General features: G+C 40.0%; 1 protein-coding gene across 3 annotated transcripts in view; it reads left to right on the top strand.

Moving 5' to 3' along the window:
- The window catches only part of grik5 (glutamate receptor, ionotropic, kainate 5), a 118,858-nt gene extending 113,283 nt beyond the window's left edge, over window positions 1–5,575 (top strand). Inside the window, exons 21-23 of one of the 3 annotated variants that reach the window (XM_088084348.1) lie at window positions 1,573–1,739; window positions 2,302–2,338; window positions 2,993–3,182. In XM_088084348.1, the coding sequence (XP_087940474.1) occupies window positions 1,573–1,739; window positions 2,302–2,338; window positions 2,993–3,045 (257 nt within the window). In that variant the 3' untranslated portion in view covers window positions 3,046–3,182. Of the gene's footprint in view, window positions 1–1,572; window positions 1,740–2,301; window positions 2,339–2,992 lie in introns of all 3 variants that reach the window. The other 2 variants (XM_088084347.1, XM_088084346.1) reach the window with 2 other exon arrangements.
- Window positions 5,576–13,239: the final 7,664 nt, after the last annotated feature.

Below are 13,239 nucleotides of genomic sequence, written 5' to 3'. Positions count from 1 at the left end.
CTACAGTCCAGCTAATGGCTAATGCCTAACCTAATGTCCTTGTGAAGGGTGCTTAGCACAATCTACTTTCCCAAATGTCTTCTGTTTGTCTCAGGTGGTGTGTAATGGGAATTTTATTAGAGTGAGTGTGTCTGCCCACGAAAGTGTGTTAAATGTGCATGTGTGTGTGTGTGTGTAAATGACAAAGACAATGATAATGCCTCAGCGTTTATGCCGCTGCTGTCAGTTGAAAATCTCTTCTGAAAATGTTTTCGGTACGCTCTGGAGAAAACAGACTTCACGCTGTACTTTTCAGCTTCATTGAGCTTCATCTGTACTGTGTATCTCAAGTGTTCCTCGTAATTCTGGTATTCACTCAGCCACTTCATCATGGGCCATTTGAACTTTTAATTCAATTGAAAGAGCACTTCTGCAATTTATTAAAGCACTTACATAAAGTTAGGATACTTGCGAGAGACAGATTTTTACAAAGAAACTGGATCGTCATACAGGCTGAGAAATCCATTTTTTAAAAGAATACTACACTCAGACCCTCTCTGAGTGGTAAGACCCATCTCTATTAAACTCCCTACAGTGTGTTACACAGGCTTTCGATGAAAATTGCGGTCTCCTAGCCCAATCTGAGATTTGAAAGTGAGGTCACTACAGACTAAAATCAGTAGTTTTACATTTTGAGAAATAGGAATTTTTGCTTTTTTTGCAGAGAGATAAATGAGAACATTGATACTAATCAGCAGCTGCTTGGTTTAGACTGGAAACAGGAAAGAAACTCCTCTGGTCCTCTTAAGTGGACACAGAAACTTATCATGTCATATCTTGTTTGTTTAATCTAGACAAAAATGTAAGTGTAATGCCAAATTTAGGGCCATTTTTGATGAGTGCTGCTCAACGAAAATGATGAATTTTGACAGAAAATAATTGTTGCTCGTCAATTTCCTTGTATGTCAGCCACCAGGGTAATTTTGTAATGGTTAATGGACCTGCACTTGTATCATCGATCATTGAGAGCAATTTGGGGTTCAGTATCTTGCCCAAGGATACTTTGACATGTTGACTGGAGGAGCTTGGGCCCCCACTGCAAACATGCAAATACCCAAACAGAAGAATAGAAAAAGTATAAAAAGTAGGAAAGTACTAGAAGTAAAAAATTACAGTTAAAGGACGGCACACATGAAAACACCAACTTCAAGTACAGAGCATCAAGTTCAAGTGAAAATAGGAGTTGAACAATTATTTCTATTATGCAGTTAGTGATTATTGTGCAAATGGAATGAATAATGCAAATATAATAAATAGTTCACATGTGAGTGATGTAAAAAGAAGGATTTGCCCTGAAGTGTTGATGGTATCAAACTTCTCATCGAACTCAAAAAACACTGTTTCCCAAAATGTTGATCTCCTCCAGATTCACTTAAGAGATAACACTGTTTTAACAGGCTGTGTAGTATTCTCAATGAATAGTACATTTAAAAGTAAAGCACTAGTATTAAAAACTTACATTTAAAACTGTGTTAGTGATGGTTGGTGTCCGCATTTGTGTATTAATGAGCGTCCTCTCCGTCCCGCTCGCAGGTCTGGGCATGGAGAACATTGGGGGCATTTTCGTGGTGTTGATCTGCGGCCTCATCATTGCCGTGTTTGTGGCCATTATGGAGTTTGTGTGGTCAACACGCCGCTCTGCAGAGACCGATGAGGTATGCCCCCATACCTGCCCTCGCCGACCCCACAGACACACCCCAGTAGGTTCCCATGGCATCCCGCCAACCCTTTTGATTATGTTGTTCTGTGTGTGTGTGTGTTTGTGTGTGAGAGTGGGTAGATTTCTTTCAGCGTTTGCCTCCATTTGAATGTGTTTGTTTGTGTGCGCTCTAACGTTTGGGGTTCAATGTGTTATGTGCATGCGAGATAAGAGGAATGTTCAAGTATGCGGCACTGAACTGCTGTAGTGTCCAAAATGTAAATAACAAATAGATAGTTTCACTTTGCATGCCCTGCCTTTTTTTTGTTTGTTTTTGAAGTCATTGTGCCCTTTTAGTGTTTGGTGTTTAACAGTATGGCAGCAAGTGTTTGTGAGCTAAACTTGATGGTACGGATAAGCAATATTGAGAAATGCCAATATTTGCTTGCATAAAGAAGTAGTGTGATCTTTTTCCCTGGCATTAAATGTCATGATGTATCTTCTTTTACATGCCTCACATGTACGCTGGTATTCTTCGTTTCCATTCTTGGATTACTTCTCACCCATTTCACTGTGTGTCTCCCTCTATGTCTCTCTCAAACACACACACCTCCTGTCATCAGTGTCTGTTCTCCGATAACGAGTATTGTTTCTGTTTATGTGAGCACATGACTTTTTTTTAAGTTATGATTTCAACGAGAATGTTTGTCTGTAGTGGACATGTTGATGCATTTTGTTCGTCATGTGTGCAAATTACAGTGGTCATGCTGTTGGAATGACGACAAAGATTTGTGGGTGTTTTACTGTGTGTGTGAGGGTGTGTGTGAGTGTGCCTCCGTGTACGTGCACCTGAGTTTGCAGGCCTGCCTGTCCGTTCATAGTGCATAGTGCCATAATGAAGTGCCCATAAACTAAACAACATTTTGGTGTTTTGTGTGTTTGGATTGTAATAACTCTCTCTGCTCCTTGGATATTCTCCCATCTCTATCCGTCTCCACATCCTTCCCCATCACCTCCTTGTTTCCTTTTTCAAACCATCCTTCCATTTGTTGATCTCTGTGCCCTCGCTTCTCCTGCGACTTTTTCTTTTACCTTGCCTTACTGTGTCTGTTCTTTCTGCCTTGTTCTCGTCTTGTTTTGTTTTTCTTCTTGCTTTCACCTCTCTTGATTTTCCTCCGCTCTCCTATTTATGTACTACCTTACCACTGTCTTGTTCTGCTGCCCGCCTACTTCCTGTCTGTGGCGCCCCTCCTACCTTTGCCTCCTTCCCTTCCGTCTGTCCCTCTTTCCTCCCTCCTTCCTTCTTTCCTCTAGGTGTCTGTCTGTCAGGAGATGATCACAGAGTTCCGAAACGCCGTCTCCTGTAAGAAGAGCTCCCGTATGCGCCGCCGTCGGCCCCTCAGCAGCTCTGCAGCCCTGCGTCATCCCACACGCATAGCCCTGGGGGCCCCTCGGCCCCTGCGCCTGGTCCGGGAGATGCGCCTCAGTAACGGCAAGCTCTACAGTGGAGCCGGCCCACTGACAGGTGGAGCTGGAGGAGGTGGAGGAGCAGGAGGGGTGGGGCCGCCCGATCTGGGCCCCGGGCCTCAGCGGATCCTAGATGATCCGCTGGGGGCCAACACCACCCCTCCTCCACCAGCCCCTACCCCTGTGATGCTGCCCGCCCGCAGCTGCACCCATGTGCGGATCTGCCAGGAGTGCCGGAGGATCCAGAGCCTGAGGTCAGGCAGCAGTATAGGATCAACCACAACGAGAATACCACCTTCATCAGCACCCCTGCCCAGGCTACCCCCGCCCCCGCCCCCGTCCTCATCCAACACAGACAGTGAGGGCGGAGGGGGGCCCAGCCCAAGGCGGCTACACCACAGCTCCCCTCCTCACACCTCCCGACCCATTCCACCTCCACAGAGCAGCAACACGACAGACCTGCTGGGTGACCAGGACTGAGAGCAGAAGCAGTGGGCGGGGCGAGAGGGCGCCGGTGTTGTAGACTGAGGAACATTTGTGCTGCTGAGAGAAACACTGCTTGTTTCCAGAGGTGAAATTCATCGAAAAGAGGGAGCAATGGAGAAAAGGAACTCTGCAACATCAGCCAACAGGAAATGAGACAACCTTTAAAAAGGAGGATAAAGAGGGAAAGCCGTGACTCTTTCATCAGTTGAGCTTACAGATACAGAACTGGCTACAAGCACGCTGTGAGATGACTCCGAAGAGTTCAGTTTTGGACAAATCTGAGCGGAAATGCACATGACCAGATGATGGTTTCATCGGCCCCCTGTTTCTCTCCGTACTCCCCCTCTTACTTCACCTTTAGATTTGAGGGTGCTGGTTTTCTTCCGCAGACACTTCCCTGGAAGCTAACTACCCCTCTAGTAAAACGAAGCCTTGTTGGAGGACATACTGTATCCGTATGTGATTTAAAACAGCAACTAAAAGACTTCCAGAGAATTATTTCCTGTTGTTTTTTTTCTTTTGTTGTCTTTCTTGTTTTGTTACCATTGTTCTAAGTGGGAAGTTAAATACAGACTATGTGTGACAATATGGTGGATTATAACATACTAAGAAACTCGACTGCGGCTAATTGTGTTCAAGAGTTTTGTGTCCCTCCCTGTGCCCCATAGCTGCTTTTCGGATGGTATCAGGGAAGATGGATGAAACGGCTTCAAGATAATGCAAATGGTAGCAGAGGAAACTGTCGGTCTGCCTTTCTTTACACTCTGTGTGTGAGTGAGTGTGTGTGTGTGTGTGTGTTGTGTGTAAAAATATGTGCTCCCTGTAAGTCTTTCTGTAACGACTCAAAGTGAGGGGAACCATGTACCCAGCAACAGCACCCGTCTACAAATGTAAGATAATCAGACAGCCTCAGAAAAGAGGAGAAAGAGCAAGAGGCTTTGAAATGTGAAATTAATGTCCCTCGTTATCCTGGGTAACACTTGCCAAGTCTTTACTTCTTTTTCACCTCTGTTCACACAGCGTAGAAAAAAGATAGCGAGACCGGGGCGAGGCAGAGCCAGAGAGGCGAGATAGAGAAGAAGAGAGAGAGAGAGAGAGAGGAGATAGAAAGAGGCTGAGAGTGAAAAGGACACTACTGAATTTGAATTAGAAATCCCTAACTGAACTACTTCCATTATTAGATCTGTCCTGATCTGTTAATTCTGGGCATCTTTTAAGGGGCTTGTTAATGCGCCAGCAGGCTGTAGCTACAGCTTCTTCCCTTCTCTCTGTTTAACTGACAGACTTGGCCGTCCGCAATGGAGGCTCCTGCCAGAGTGATAGACTCAACACAGCCTTGTCAATACTGTCTCAAGCTTTTGATCGCCTAATTACTCCCCTCGGTGGCGGGGGACTCATTCGGGAGGGGGTTGAACACAGGGAAACATGCTGATAAATAGATTTAGAAGAAATACATGTTTTTCCACTCCGGCTGGGAAGGGAACCTGGTCTCTTTTAATTATGCAGTTAATGTTACAGCCCTGCTGTGTTGTTTAACTCCAACTAAAACTAAACACTGCAGTTTATTAGCCACGGTGCTTAGAGGGAATACGCTGGTGGATTTGCATGTTTTAGTCCTTTAACTTCTAATTGTGCACACTTTATATTATTCCTCACGATTAATCCAAGCAAAACAGAAGTTTTTAAACCGATTTCCAATCTCCCAAGCTTTCACAGCAAGTTATCGTGGTGGAATGATAAGGAACATTAGAGAATAAGGATGGTTGTATTTTTCTTATCACGAACAAATCCAGTGAAAAAAACGAAACTAACAATCTAAGCAGCCAAAGCCTCATGTAGCTTATTCCTCTGTGCTATCGACCTCCATTGTTTGAAAACACATTATTGAGTCACACTGTTGCACTGGTGTGAGTAATGTTTGCTAAAAACAATAAAAAAGACAAATAAATTATATTTTTGTGCCCATTTTTTAGGTCTTCAGTGGGACAAAAGGGGCTGAGAGCCACAAAGAGGCCACTGAGAAACAAACCAGCACTTTGATTGAATTTGGTCTTTTCATGCGAGTTATTGACAAGAGATACAATATCTACAACATTGGCAGCCTTACCCTTTAAGTCTGCTTTATTTAAAGTAAAAAAAAAAATACACAAAATGGTGAGACCAGCAGGCTGCAGATTATCTTGTTTATTCAAAAGGAAATAAGTGCCTGCTTCCATTGATGTTTAAGATCACAAGTAAAACAGATTTGTGAAAGTCGACATTTCTGGTGTTACAAATCTTTAAAGCTACCGCTGAAGCTAATACTGTCTTTTTACTTAATATGTGCACACACCTGTCGACAAAATGTAGATTAACCTGACTCACTCTTATAACCATAGCCCCTACCTCTGCACAGGACCACATACTGTATGTATGTATAGATATATATATATATATATATATATATATATATATATATATATATAGATAGATATAGATATATATATATATATACAGTATGCAATGCTTTAATAAGACAATTAATTCAATAATCTGTCAGAAATTTGGTTTAAAAATTCTCCTGAAAAGGTTTTAAAAAGCATTAAATTTAAGCGTGTGGAGATGTGATTGGTTACTCCATAATGATTTTTTTTGGTTCACTCTTGACGTACCTGTAATCACTTTTAATGTGCCGCCGCAGCGTTCTCTGCGGTGCAACACCTCTGTGAACGAGTTCCCTCTGAAGCAAATGTCCTGATTTTTGCACAATAGCCTATCATCCCATGGATAATGTATTTTTATTCATATGAAATCATTATCAAGTGCTGTATTAGCATTTTCTGCACTGCAGGTCATTGACTCATCAGTGTCCCAGTGTTCATTGAATCAGTTATCTAATCGCTTCCCAAAATATTCACTGTGGAGTGATTCACTACTTACTGAACTAGGAGGCGGTTTGATACACACCCTTAGTTACAGTTGACATACTTTGTTCTAAAAAAGTCTTTCTGGGTGATCAGTGAAATTCTGACATCTTAAATTTGAGGGTTTGCTGATGCAACGTTTTCAATGCATGATTTCCCATAATCCTGTTCAGTTTTTTGCTTATAGTTTGTCTTTTGGTGTTAGATTACCTGACAGCAGATTTTATGAATGTAGTGCTTTTCAGTCGCTGATTTTCAATTCTTAAAGTCAGCGTTCACTGCCTCCTGAACGAATCTATGAGATCCCCCCACCACACACACACACACACACACACACACACACACACACACACACACACACACACACACACACACACACACACACTTTTTTGCCCCCTTGTTCGGAATGATAAGATAATCCCTCACCGGCTTCCCACCCATCCATATTCAGCAGTGATGCAAAGTGTGTGACACAACATGCAAACCCACCAGTTCAGCCCCTCACAAATCCCCCGAAATATAAAATACTGGCATTGTTGTCTTGGCAAACATTGCACCGCTGTATAAAAGTGTGCATTTTGCAGTGAAACAGATTTTTGTCGACGGTGTTGTGCTCCAGATAATGACTGATAACATTGTGTGCACACATTACGCTGTTTCTCTGAATGATTGCTGTCAGCAGAAGCTGGAATGGATTTGATGTGTCTCTTTCTCTCTGTTTACTTCTGCCTTTGTGTTCAGAGTGCTGACAAAGCAACGGGAGCCAACCTCTTTTCACAAGAAGTCACAGCACGCACGCACCCACAACATCTTCATTTCCAATTCTCTCGTTGTCCAAAGGTTGTAAACCCACTGGTTGTTTTTGCCGTTTTCAAATATGTCTCTCCTCTGTGTCTTCTTTGTTTTTTTTTTGTTTTTTTCTGTGTATGACTTTACAAAACTTGATATGCGACAGCACCGCATAGCCAGTCAGCGACTATCAACAGCTTCAAACCATCAGCTGAAAGCATTTATGAGCTGCAAAGCATTATTGTGGAGAGTTAGGCGGAGGGTGCAAAATACTGCTCGTATGAATTTTAAAGGGAAGGGAGGGTCACAAAACAGATCCAGTGGGGTGTCTGAACAGTCGCTCCACAAAACAAACCTTTTTGTTTACTTTTATGTTCTTTTCTTTGGTATTTTTTCATATTTCTATACTAGTGCTAAATGGATTATTAAAACCGATGATGAATATTATGATTAAATTGTTGTTATTATTCCTATTGAAGAGCAAAAGGTTCTATAGTGTGATATTGGGTGAAGGGCGGGGGATGGGCGGTGTTGGGACGAAGGTGCAATGATGGTCTACAGAGAGATCGCCCTGTTGTTCAAACCTATAGACACACAAACTTCTTTTGGAATAAAAATATTCAAACAGTCTCACAGTGACACCTATCTTTTTCTTTGTTTGCTGGATTTTTCCTTCTCATGTCTGATTTTAGGACACTGGCATAAAGCCAGGGCTGGAAGAAGTACTCAGATATTTTACTCCATAACAATTCCTACATTCAAACTTCTAAATAAGTAAAAGTACCATCAGCAGAGTGCGCTTAAAGGAATACTTCACTCTGTAAATGACAATTTGTATATTAATTACTCACCCTGGGTTAAGTCGTATTCATGAGGAAAACTTTTTAAAAGTTTTTCTTTCAAGCTCTGTTGAACGAAGTAAAGTTAAATAAGTTAAAGTCATAGGGCTCTACATTTAACAGCATTAAAACTATATCAAAACATCTGTTTAAACACTCACACTTTACGACCAGTTTCCCGTCTAAAAGGATTCTGTTTGGGATGTACTCGGCATACGACTGGATAAATAAGACATGGATTATACTGAAGGAGTTTAAAAGACACATTTTTATATTGTTTTGCTAAGACTTCAAGAATTTTCTCAGATTTTGGATTCTTTGGATTTATTTCCCATGGAGGCATGTGAGAAAAACTTTTTTCTTCACCAATTCAACGCAACACAGGGTGAGTTACTCATATACAAACGGTCACTTGGGTGGTGAATTATTCCTTTAAAGTACCAAAAGTAAAAGTACTCATTCTGCAGGAAAATGGCACCTATTCAGTCATTCGCTTTCTGTAAATCTGTTTATCGCCGGGAGGGCCGGAGCCTGTCCTAGCTGTCATTGAGTGCGAGCCGAGGTGCACACTAAACAAAAATCCACACTATCACAGGGCTGATGTACAGACAACCATTCGTGCTCACATTCATATCTACAGGCAATTACAGAGTCTCCGGTAAACCTAACCTGCAGCCGGCCAGCGGATTTTAATACGGACGCTTCTGCTATGAAGCACCTGTACTGACCACTGCACCACCGTGCCGCCTACAAATGACTCCCACTCCCTTTATAGAGCGTTAGCATTATGGTTTTTTTTTAATCTATTTCATGACAGAACTTTTCAGTACAAAAAATAAGAAACTATGAATTTAGTTAAGGTCGGTGAGATAGTAGAACTTCATTCAGCAACAACCACAAACAAGTTCTGGTTTAAAGCAAATGTAGAGACAATTAGCAGTTTCTGTCTTTCCACTTGCCAGCTTGGTTTGATAAACAAGCAACAGGGCGGAATATCTCAAAAGCATTATGCTGATTGTAAACAAATCTTAAGCACAGCTTTCAACAGAAAACAGATGTAACTACACAACAGATTAAGAAAATAATAAGCCCTCATGTTAGTATTTTTACACACTGAAAACAAACTTTGTTCTCACGCGTCCCGACAGCACAGATGGGAACTGTAATCCAACTTCTTAAGCTCTGAATTTCATATATTATAATTGAAACAGCGCAGCAAATTAAAAGAAAACAAAAAACAAAGTATGAGCCCATGAGAATATTTTAACACAGTAAAATGTTATTCTCAATTATTCTGACAGCGCAGAGAGTCTAACTGTTATGAGGACTGTCTTCCTGTTTGCTTTGCCCCCCTGTCATTCTCTACCTGTCCACCAGATGTCCTCACACCTTCCCACTGGTCCCAGTCCCCTGCCTTTCACTCACCTGCTCACCTGTTTCCACTTTCCCTAATCAGCCCTGCAGTGCACACACCATACCCTTTTCCCAGTCAGGTGCCAGTTCACCAGTGTTTCTGTGGGCTTTATGTCGTTGCCCTCCTGTCTTTGTCCTCTGCAGGAGTCTTTCCCTGAAAGCTTCATTGACACCTTTTTTCCTGCTCCATAACAGTTACTGTGGATTATCATATTCTTCTGTTCGGACTTTCTGCCCATGGCCGTAACCTTTACGATTCTTCACTTTTGTCAATGCATCATTGAGCTGTCTCTGTCTGCTGCACTCGACCCCATGACTAAAACATGACTGGAACAACCTACTGGCGGAGATCAGGTAGGCCAGCTCTGCTTCTTTGTTAACCCTTTGAAATCTGAGCAAATTGGATTCATTTATTCTTCAGCTTAACAACAAATAGCCCAAAGGTAGCAAGAAATTACTTACAAGTAACAGGAAATTAGCCTGAAAATTGGAATAAAACAAACAAAATAAGGAAATGGCCTGAAAAATAGTGCAAAAATTAAAAAAAATGAAAATATTTATAATTATAATTATCACAAAAATCTCTAGATATTTTCTAATTAAAAAATAATTTTTGAATTCAATTATTGTTTTTAATAAGCAATTGTCCCTCCAGGCATCACATTCCTGAATGTACTCATAAGGTAGTTTTACGTACATTTATTCAAGTACTGTACTGGAGTCCAAGCTTGCCATACTTATTCTTTACCTGAGTGCCTTTATTTAAACTTACAATTTTTCCTTTTAAAATGTAATTAAATATAAAGTATGTCTTATTTTACCTCCCGACTATGTTCTCTACTTCAACCAGCTAAAAAATTAGAAGAACATTCATATTCACCTTAATTTATATATATAATGCATTGATACAACACTGTGAAAGAGGCAAAGCCTTTCCTTAAGTGCTTTTCCAGTGCTGCTTTAACGATATTTTGCTGCCAATATTTTACTGTACTTTCACTGCAGTATTAAAACCCTTTTTTGTTGGGATCATGATGTGAATGAACCACAAGAGTAGCAGGATATTCTGCTGCTAGTTGTCTTTGTGCACACATTCAGGTCAACAGGAAAATTAAACTTAAGTGAGTTTTCTCAGTTTTCCCGACTTTTCACAATTCACTTCTGCTGGTTCGTTCCTCCCTGTCGGCCTCCGTAAGCTTCAGTGCCACAGTGACCTCATGTGGTCAAACCATAATGATTTATAAAGAAACACTCCTGTGTTGTTGTATAAAACATAATGGATAATACTAGACATACATGTGTAAAATAGAACAATAGTAATAATAATAAAACTAATAATATACTTTATTTATAGAGTGCTTTTCATACAAGGAAAAATAAACAAAAAACAAGATTAGACAATCAAAAGACAGGTGGTAATGAACAAGATATAGAAGTCAAAGTAAAAAGTACAGAACAGTAAATCTAAGAAAACAATTATAAATAATAATTATAATAATAATAACAAGAATCTCATTCATTAAAAGCCAGACTAAATAAACAGGCTTTCAGTTGTTTAAAAATGTTCACAGAGGCCGCCTCTCTTACAGATATTCCATCACTTAACAAAATCTGGGCAGACGATTTTCTTGTGTGTATAATTGTTTGTACTAAAAAACCAGCAGCAGAAGATGTGAGAGCTCGTGAAGGACGATAGAGGGACAGAGAGTCTGAAATGTAGGCCGGTCCCAAAACATTAAGAGCTATAAAAAGTTGAAGAATACAGTGAATTCAAGGTAAATTTACACACATGATTGTTCTCTTATTGCTTATTTTGAGAATACACACAGACAGTCAGTGGCATGTCAAAGAAAAACTCTTTTACAAACATTTTCAGCTATCATGTCTTCATCGGGGTGGCATTTCCTTAACTCTAAATTATAGGAGGAAGTTCATTTCCTGAAGCTTTGGTAGAACGTCTTCTGTGAAAATGCAGGTGAAACTAGAGAGCAGGACACAAAAAAGATTGAGATCTGTGCACAACAAGCCCAGGGTTCATGCAAAAGGAAGAGTGGGTAAAAGTTTTTCACATCTTGGATGAAACTTAAAATGTTAATCAACATCAACAATATGCTTTGGCTATGGTTTGGTTTTTCTAGGATCCCAATATTTACAAATCATCCATATAAAGTTATCGCCACCAAAGAGACTTCAGGTCTTTAGTAATAAATTTAAACCTCGGCTCCTGTTCAGCTGATAACAATAATGATAGTAATATTTTACTGCAACTACTATTTTAATGATACCAATTTAATAGGCACCAAATAATCTGTTTTCACTAAATATTCAAATCAGCTGCACTGTACACACATGTTCACTCTAATATAATTGTATATAAGATCATTTTAAATATGTATGCAACAATTTTTTTTATTCTAGGATCACAGTTTTTACATACCATTTTTATGAAGCTTTCATCATCAAAGAGACTTTAGGAAATCTCTAAAAACTGTCTAGGAGAAGGTGATTCATGTTAGTTTGTTAGTATTAAATAAAAACCTTCGACATACCTGGTGCAAACATACACAAAACAATCACAAAGAGTAGCAAAACAAGTACAAAGGGATGCAAAATAACCGCAGCTGTGAAGCAAGACTACACAAGGAGCAAAACAACCACAAGGGATGTAAAAGGACCAATGAGAGACTTACAATGACTGCAAAGATGCAAAATGATCATCAAAATGCAAAACGATCAAAGACACGCAAAACAATTACAAAAAAAAGGCATAATGCAAAGATGCAAGACGCAAATAACCAAAGAGATGCAAAAAAGAGTGCAAAGAAACATGATCACAGTATGCACAAAATGACCACAAAGAGATCTAAAGCGCTTCAAAATTGGCAAAATTGTAAAAGACACACAAAACATATACAACAATACAAAAGAATCATAAGGAAAAGAACCACAGAAATGCAAACAACCAAAAAGAGATGCAAAACCATCCAAAATACGCGAAACAATCACAAAGATATGCAAAACGACCACAAGGCACAAAATTACAAAGAAAGGCAAAGCAACAGGAGACACAAAAAGACCAGAGACACAAAACTACAAAATTATGCAAACAACCACGAAGATGTAAAATGAGCATGAAGAGATGAAGAGACACAAAATAACTTAAAGATGCAAAACGACCAAAGAGACACAAAACTACGCAAAACAACCACAGAGAGACACGTGTTTACAAAGACATAAAACAAACATGATACAAGATGACCACAAAGACACTAAATTACCAGAGTGTCGCAAAACAGGGACACAAAACAACTTCAAAGAAAAGCTAAATTTACTACAAATAAACACTAAATTACTACAAACTTCAACATTTTTGAGCAACTAGAAACCTTTTTAATTCAAGAAGCTGTCAGTTTGCGCATCACTTTTTCTACAACGTCCCTACTTGCTTATTGTTTTTCCTCAGTTAAATTCTTAATAACGTGGCTCATGAATGTCTCGTACAGTGACACGTCTGCATTTTTTCTGTCAATGTCTGAGTAACACGATGACTGCTGTAGAAAGACTTTCATAATTCATGCCTTTCAAACAGCACCAGTCTTATCTCCCTGATCTACTTCCTGTCGTGACAGAACTCTCCTGTAAATGGAGTAAAAGGAAACAAAAA

Source organism: Plectropomus leopardus, chromosome 11, assembly GCF_026936395.1.
Source record: "Plectropomus leopardus strain MGB_pleo_1.0 chromosome 11, ASM2693639v1, whole genome shotgun sequence".
NCBI classification, from domain to species: Eukaryota; Metazoa; Chordata; class Actinopteri; order Perciformes; family Serranidae; genus Plectropomus; species Plectropomus leopardus.
This window is presented reverse-complemented; position numbering and strand designations above follow the sequence as displayed.